The sequence below is a fragment of the Sprattus sprattus genome, assembly GCF_963457725.1.
Source record: "Sprattus sprattus genome assembly, chromosome: 17".
NCBI classification, from domain to species: domain Eukaryota; kingdom Metazoa; phylum Chordata; class Actinopteri; order Clupeiformes; family Clupeidae; genus Sprattus; species Sprattus sprattus.
In genome coordinates this window covers 4,624,802-4,633,365 of record NC_137915.1, presented here as the reverse complement: position 1 = coordinate 4,633,365, position 8,564 = coordinate 4,624,802, and the positions used below count along the sequence as shown (strand labels likewise).

Sequence of the window (8,564 nt, the reverse complement as noted above, 5' to 3'; positions counted from 1 at the left end):
CTTTTCATGGCTTGTGACCATCCATCTTCCTCTTGATCACATTTCAGAGGTTTTTTATGGGATTCAGGTCTCGAAATTGGGCTGGCCATGACAGGGTCCTGATCTGGTGGTACTCCATCCACACCTTTACTGGCCTGGCTGTGTGGCATGGAGCATTGCCCTGCTGGAAAAAACATTTCTCAGAGTTGGGGAACATTGTCAGAGCAAAAGGAAGCAAGTTTTTCTTCCGGGACAACGTTGTACTTTGCCTGGCTGAGGTTTGTAAAAGACCATAAGGATTGAAAAAAGCGGACTGGAGGGTCTTCTAGTTCGTCTTCTCTGATGAGTCCAATTTTCAGCTTTGCCCAACACATGGTCGTCTGATGGTTAGACGGAGACCTGGAGAGGCCTACAAGCCAGAGAGTCTTGCACCTACTGTGAAATCGGACTCATCAGAGAAGACGAACTTAGAAGAACCTCCAGTCCGCTTTTTCAATCCTTATGGTCTTTTACAAACCTCAGCCAGGCAAAGTACAACGTTGTCCCGGAAGAAAAACTTGCTTCCTTTTGCTCTGACAATGTTCCCCAACTCTGAGAAGTGTTTTTTCCAGCAGGGCAATGCTCCATGCCACACAGCCAGGCCAGTAAAGGTGTGGATGGATTACCACCAGATCAGGACCCTGTCATGGCCAGCCCAATTTCGAGACCTGAATCCCATAAAAAACCTCTGAAATGTGATCAAGAGGAAGATGGATGGTCACAAGCCATGAAAAGAAGCCGAGCTGCTTGAATTCTTGCGCCAGGAGTAGCATAAAGTCACCCAACGGCAATGTGAAAGACTGGTGGAGAGCATGCCAAGACACATGAAAGTTGTGATTTTAAATCAAGGTTATTCCACCAAATATTGATTTCTGAACTCTTCCTAAGTTAAAGCATTAGTATTGTGTAGTTTAAAAATGAATATGAGCTTGTTTTCTTTGCATTATTCGAGATCTGAAGACACTGCATCTTTTTTGCTATTTTGACCAATTGTCATTTTTCTGCAAATAAATGATCTAAATGACAATATTTTTATTTGAAATTTGGTAGGAATGTTGCCAGTAGGTTATAGAATAAAACAAAAATGTACATTTTACTTTAACACATACCAATAAATAGTAAAACCAGAGAAACTGATAATTTTGAAGTGGTCTCTTAATTTTTTCCGCGGCTGTATATGTGTGTGTGTGTGTGTGCTACGCAAGGTCTTACCTGTCCTGCTTTGTCATTCTCGCACACAAAGGCTTCATGGTACTGAGTGAGTGAAGGAGGATTGCCGTTAATGTCCATGATCCTTATCACCACAGACACACTTCTGATTGGGCTGGGATTATCTGAGCAGGGAAGACACACAAACACTGAGTGAATTCGATATATAAAATGAATAGAATGTTGTTTTAAACATCTCACTCCTATTCCCTCTTCATTCCTCTATGTTTATCACAACGGCCTTGAACAATCACATTAGACTGCTACAAGTTACAGACTGATGTAGTTTGTTTGGCAGTGGCCAAATTTCTGAAATAGATCTAATTTTTTGATTCAGAACTGATTGTCCTTTGCTCATGGTCATGTGTGTTTGTATGTATATGTGAGATTATAAAACAATTGGGTTCTAGCGCGTAATTTAGCTGTTTCTGATTGGACGAGAGACGTTCCATGCTATAGGTTATTCGTCACCATACCTACAGTTACGGGACTTTTCACAGCTAAAAATAAATCAATCTGCGATGAAACATTTGCATTGATGAAAACAATAATAATTCAAAGCTTTTAAAATTCCAAACCAAGACGTTGACAATGGAACTATTTTTTGTTGCGGAGAAACAATGGCGAAATAAACCGTGGGAGTGGGTTAGGTAAGGGATAATCCCACGGGTGTTGTTGCCTACGCCACTCGGCCTTCGGCCTCGATGGCTACGGCCGAACACCACCCATGGGATTATCCCTTACCTACCCCACTCCCACTCGTGCTATATTGCTTAATTGACTACTCACTCATCTCCATGGCAAGTACACTGATGTTGTGCCTGGCCATCTCCTCTCTGTCCAATGGCAGTACGGTCATCAGTGACCCGGATGTGATGTCAATGTAGAAGTACTTCCCAGGGTCACTCATCCTCTCTATGGAGTACCTGGCAAACCAAAGGAAAAATTGCTTAAAATTATAGATGCATTTCCACCCATATCCACTAAGGGGAACCCTGACAACAGTTGTGGATGTGAGTGTCCTGATGGAACCACTATGCCTCTGCTGTTATAAAAGCATCAGCCTTTGAGCAGTCACATTCTGCTTCACTGGCCTGAGTATTATCGCCCTTTTCAATAACTTTTCCCTAAGTAACTTTTTAGTTTGGCGCAAAAATGCTTTCTGAGAGGAACAACTACTCTATTTTATGAGTATAGAGTAGTTCTTCCCCTCGGAAAGCATACCATTCCATGTATGTACCTAATGGAGTTGTTGGCCACGTCAGGGTTCAAGCGGACACCGAGGTGAAGATGGTTCTAATCTCAACGTCTTCTGGAACCTCCATATAGTAGAATGGCAGACGGAACCCTGGTGGTTGGTCCACATCCTCGACGCTAATGTGTACGATGGTGACGTCCCTGAACGGGCCTTGCTGAGGTAGTGAGGGGTCCAGCTGCGTGTTGGAGCCCTCAATCTCCAGCATGTAGCTCTTCTTGCAATGAATTCTGTATTGTGTAGAATTTGTAGATATGTCATTCATGAGGTTTACTTTAGTGTAATATTGCTTGGTCTGTAGAGGAATCTAATAGGATTCCTCAAACTTCCCTCTCTTTCTCCATCAGGCGGTCCGATTGACACAATAGATCTGGGGACCTGTTGTCCCTCGTCTGGTGTAAGCCTGACCTGTTTCCTCCTTAACACCAAGACATCCTTCAGGATCCTTTCTTGCCTCCTACACAGAATGAATGTCAGAGAGAGGATGGCACAGAAGCACAGATGCCATGGCCTGAGTCACAGACATCATTCAAGTCCAGGCATGAGGCTTGCTGGAGGGGCATTGGGACCGGAGTGTTAGGAGGGGCCTGTACCTGGTGCAACACACCATCAATAGTTACGCCAGAAGCTATTTAAATATTATCTTTAATTAAAATTGTGTTAAAAATGTATTTAGACATTTAGATTTGTCTTAGTCCATAAATCTAGTTGTTAAAAAAGTAAAAGTGTCCATTTCTACTTGAACATGAATCTTCACACACTGACCCTGATTCTGGAGGGGCCATTCATTGGGAATCAACTAAATCTCTTAAAACAGGAAAGGTACTCTGCTCACATGCTACAATTAGGTTTCAAATCCATCCATGTTTTTATATGTTACAGTCTGATGTTTTTGGCTGCAAAGATCGACAACAAGAGTTATATTTTTGAAAGATTTTAGTTTATTGCAAATAATACATACAGTAATGAATAACTACATTCATCATAAAAGAGAGAAGATTCTAGGGGAGAGAAGTGGATGTGTGAACCTCTGTGTGACGAGAGTGCCACTACAGTGTTGGAGGGAGACAGAGAAAGTGTCTGTGGGAGAAAAAAGGTGATAATATGGTGTATGATGAAGATAGATTGTATGGCAGTTAATTCATTGATTGTTTTATTTATTCCTAACTGAAATATATTTTTGGGGAAATATGACGGTAAATCAGCCCTATAAAAAGGACAACCCTCTTTGTTTTAGTACTAGTCCTGAAGTTGAAAAGTAAATCTGTGCATCTAACACATTATGTTACCACATGAAGTAAGTTTCTGTGGTAATAAACCTCCTGCGTAGATAACGGCACAAATTGTCCTGTCTTCACGACATTAAAGCAAGTGATGTTCACGCACAATCACTGTTCATTGTTCAGTACGATTTAGAAACTCAAATGAAACCCAAAAGCTAGGCTAGAAGGGCTGAATGAAGAAAGAAACTTTGTGTCAGAGACCTCTATCCATTCAAATTAGACATGAATGTTTAGATTCTGCTAGTATGTTGTCACCGACACAACCTGATTTTGCTGTTAGTATTGAGGTAAAAGCCAGGATACAGTGGCTCAGTGAATGTGGTGTGTATTTTGTGCAGAAGAGTCATTGTATCAGAGACACTGTAGAAAGACAGAGTTCCTCTCTTGTGATCAACATACACTCCTATTCTAGAGGTGGAGGTGGGCTTATGAGGGAGTGACATTTCTTTATGATCATGTATGAATGTGTAGTCAGATGAAGAGCAGTACAAACTCCAAGACTTGTTATTTTGTCCTAGTATACAATCATTAGCCCCTCCTTTCCTTCTGAGCCCTTTGTATGATACAGCAATGCGAACACTTAATCCTGACCACTCAACCTCCCAGTAAAAGTGTTTTGATACAGCTTCTCTACACAGCACCTGAGGATATGAATCAAATCTGTCTGGGTGGTCAGGATATGAATGTTTCACATTATGGCACCATTCTCCAACCCTGTTTCCCTCAGACAGTGTGAGGTCATTATGAGCAGTGTTGGGATCCAGGGTTAGCTGACAGGCATCTGAGGGAGGATAAAACATGACTCATTGAGCAGTGGTGATTAATGACATAATGGTTTAAATGATCACTATTAATAAATTATTATGTGCCCTACCAGATAGAGCAGGGCACTATGTTCTCCTCTTGTATATGTGTGTTTGAATTTTGTATGTGTTTATGTTCGTGTGCATGCATGTGTACTTACATGCTAGGAAATCCTCTCTGGTCGTGGGCTCAGGCAGTGATAGAAAGCTAACAAGCTCTGCTGTAAAGACAAAAAGGACACCCATCAACAACCCCAACTTTCTGGGTCAAATCAACATTGTATTCAGAAGTGATATTTTCAAAATCATGGTACTACTGCGTCTCATACCAGTTTTAGAAATGTCCTTTAGTTCCTGCTGGAGTGCATCCTCTAGTTTCCCCCTGAGCTGAGAAAGTCTTTCTTTTACTCCATCAAAAGACACATCTGTGTGGACTGTGTGTCTAGGTGAGTTGTCAGGAGCAGAGGAGGAACAGAGAGACTGGAAACTCTACAATGAGACAGAAAATGAGCCAAATGCAATTTAACAAACATAAACCTTCCACCAGGCCCTACTGGAGCATTTTGGCCCAGACCAAGGCATCCAGTGCCCTACATCATAAATATAGACACCGGAATTGGTGTGAAAATAAGGTCCAGCTCCACTCTGGTCCTAGTGAGATCGAATCGAATGCAATGCAATGCAAATGGCACTGATTTTAGAGGTTATGAAAGTTTGTAATATTTAAAATTATAAATCACAATGTTTCTAGACGGGCCTTGTATAAATAAAGAACAGTTCCTTGGTTATCTTTTCTTCTCTATTATGTTTACCTCATTACCAAATAGCACCTGAATAAGGAACTAACGTTTTGACTGACAGGTAGAGCGGTCTTAACAGTGACTTTTTACAAAACTGCATAAATAAACTAATCTCTTCTGTGATAATGCATCATATCTGAGTAGTGACAGTACCTGAAGGAAACAAATGTGGTTGTCAGTGTGTGAAAGCTTCTCTAGCACTGCATCTCTCTTCTTCAGCTCAGCAATCTCCTGCTTCAGTTTCTCCATGAGTTCTTCAGTTCGACACACCTCAGCCCTCTCCTGATCTCTGATCAGTTCTCTCACCTCAGAGCGTCTTCTCTCGATGGAGCGGATCATTTCAATAAAGATCCTCTCACTGTCCTCCACTGCTGCCCGTGCAGAACTCTGTTTGGACATGAGACAATACACAAGACATGAATTGCTACAGCAGTCTTGTTATTTCCTCTGGTTGATACAACTCACCTGAAGAGTTTTCACAGCCTGTCTCAGGTTCTGCAGTTCATTCTCTTTTTCCTGGATTATATGTCTGGATATTCTCTGAGTATCACCCAACAGTTTCTGTGAACAGGTAAATCTATTAGAGTTGTGTATTTAACATATTGAAAGAATAAACAATATCATGTTTTAGTACTTCTTAATTCACTTAAATGATTAAACACGTTAGAAGTCATCAACAGTTTGACTATTTTCATTTTACCATAACCATGAACCCTAAAGATTGAAATAAATAAATAAGTCTGAGGAACAAAAACTGAGAATAAAGTCAGAGAATGCTGCTTTTCACATTCACGTGTTTATCAGTGCAAAATAACACATTTTAGCAGGAAGGCCTTACTGGAGTACTGGATAAGCAAGTCTCACCTGTTTCCTAGTTCTCTCTGCTGCGACTGAAACTGTTTTATGTCCATTATGTTCATCCATGACACACAGCACACAAATGCACCTCTCATCCGTGCGACAGAAGACCTCTAGTAGTTTATCATGATGAGAGCAGATCAGATCTTCTAGTTTACCAGCAGCTTCAATCACTTTGTGTTTCTTCCATGGATCGAGATTATTATGATCTCTGAAGTGAGTTTCACAGTAAGAGGCCAGACACACCAGACAGGACTTGACTGCCTTTCGTTTTCTCCCAATGCAGACGTCACACTCCACATCTCCAGGTCCAGCATAACAGTGAGCAGCTGGAGCAGCCTGGAGTCCCACAATCCTCAGCTTCTCCACCACTTCAGCCAGCATGGTGTTTCTGCCCAGAACTGGCCTTGGTGTGATGGTCTGTCTGCACTGTGGACAGCTGTGGATTCCCTTGAGATCTTCCTGATCCCAGCAGCTCTTGATACAATCCATACAGAAACTGTGTCCACAAGGAATAGTCACCGGATCCTTCAGTAGATCAAGACAGATTGGACAGCTAAACTGGTCTTGACTCCATAAAACACTGGCCTCTGCCATTTTGGGTTACTCTCTGTATGTGTGTGTATTTTGTCCTCTCTCTCCGTTCCTGGCGTTTACTGTTGTAATCTCTTCCTGAAAGTGAAGTTAGAGGCAGAATTCACTCAAACGTAATGTTAGCTTACTACACAGTTTTTTTTACAACGCGTTAATCGCGCGATAAATAACGCGTTAAACTGACAGCACTAATATTTTCATAAATAAAACACAACACAATGTCTTCCTTTATGTCAAAATGTAAGGACAATTATCAAGAAATACACATTCTTGTAATTCTAAAAAAATGAATAACAAAGAAATTATACATAGCAAGCCATGCATTAAGTCTCTTGATGCTTAAGAATATAATGAGGTTGAAAAAAGGAGGGCCCAAAAAGTAGGCCTTCAAACAATATCCAGCCCTGGTTAAGCAACAAACTAAAAGATTGGTCTCACCCAAAAATAAACTCCTCTCCTCTTCCAAAAAAAGATCTAAAAATCAAAGTACAGATTATTCCAATGATCCCCAAACAGGCAAGGAAGAGAGGATACATTCCATAAGCTGGCCACAGGTTACTTACAGAAATTCGCCAGTTTATGTTTTTTGACACATGCAATGGCTTCTCCACCTGCTAGGAAAGTCTTCCAGGTGTCCCACACATGCTCATCTTTCCTGCTTCCTCAGATGTGCTTTTTATGACAACTTAAAAGTCCCACTTCCTGTTAGAATCAGTTAAACGTCACCATTTAACAGCAACTTATAAGTAAAGAGTAGATTTCCCTTTAGGACTTTATCTAGACTCCCTCACTTCTACCTCAACAGTTTAACTTACACTTTCTTGCTCAAATGCTTGTTTGCTGTTGCCATCCTTACATCATAGAGAAGATCAATTTAAAAAAAGACTCTCCCAGTTTTGTGGTGGTTGCACAACTTTTTTTTAACATTTAGCAATTTAGCAGAGGCTTTTATCCAAAATGACGTACAAAGGAGAAAACAATTAAGCTACGAGCAACTGATGATTTACAACAGATGATGGTGTTTGGATAATTTGAATAGTCCTTTTAACAGTCCAGTGATTTTTAAGTAACACTATGCAACAATTTCACAATTTTTGAGGTATGGTTTTATAGGCAACTAGTTTAGGTACCATCCTTAAAATCATCTTGATAGCATATGGTCATGTGAAGGACAGAAAAACACCTGTGTCTTTCCCACTAGCCATCCAGGATATGCCCTATGTAGTTCTGTATACCGGGCTGGAATACCCTGCAAAAATGAAAAAAAAATCAAGTCAAATTGTGCAAACTTGCTCGGCCAATATGCGTGATTCTGATTCTGATTCAGATATTTGAAAGTTATTTTGGTTATCATCTGCTTTGCTAAAGTGTTAAAAACTTTCCATGTAGACCTGCATAGCCAAGAAGAGGCAGTGACTTTTTTTTAAACAGTAATTTTATTTCCAAATAAAAATGTTTCCCATAATAATAGGCTGTGTCCACGTGGCGTACGCAGCCTTTCAAGCGTGTGGCCTATTGCCCCCTATAGGCATAATTGACATTCACTGATACTGCAAAAGCATGGAATAATGATAGCAAGTACAATAGACTGATGCTGCAAAAGTTGTTAGCCTGGGATTACTACAAATTCTACCCCCCTCAATATAGGGGTCCAATCTGTTCATTAGAGGGTGTTGAACATGATTCTGAAATAAAAAGTGGGGAATTCTCGTCTTCTCTCACAATTTCTGTGACACCCTGTCAA

At 40.7% G+C, this 8,564-nt stretch overlaps 1 protein-coding gene across 1 annotated transcript; it reads right to left on the bottom strand.

Moving 5' to 3' along the window:
• Positions 1–4,016: 4,016 nt before the first annotated feature.
• On the bottom strand, positions 4,017–6,823 carry LOC308378243 (tripartite motif-containing protein 16-like; the record flags this gene model as incomplete). Its single annotated transcript, XM_080855104.1, has 6 exons — positions 4,017–4,546; positions 4,730–4,789; positions 4,898–5,057; positions 5,522–5,755; positions 5,834–5,929; positions 6,233–6,823. 6 exons carry the CDS (start codon positions 6,821–6,823, stop codon positions 4,017–4,019), a joined length of 1,671 nt encoding a protein of 556 aa, XP_080711230.1.
• Between the last annotated feature and the right edge of the window lie 1,741 nt (positions 6,824–8,564).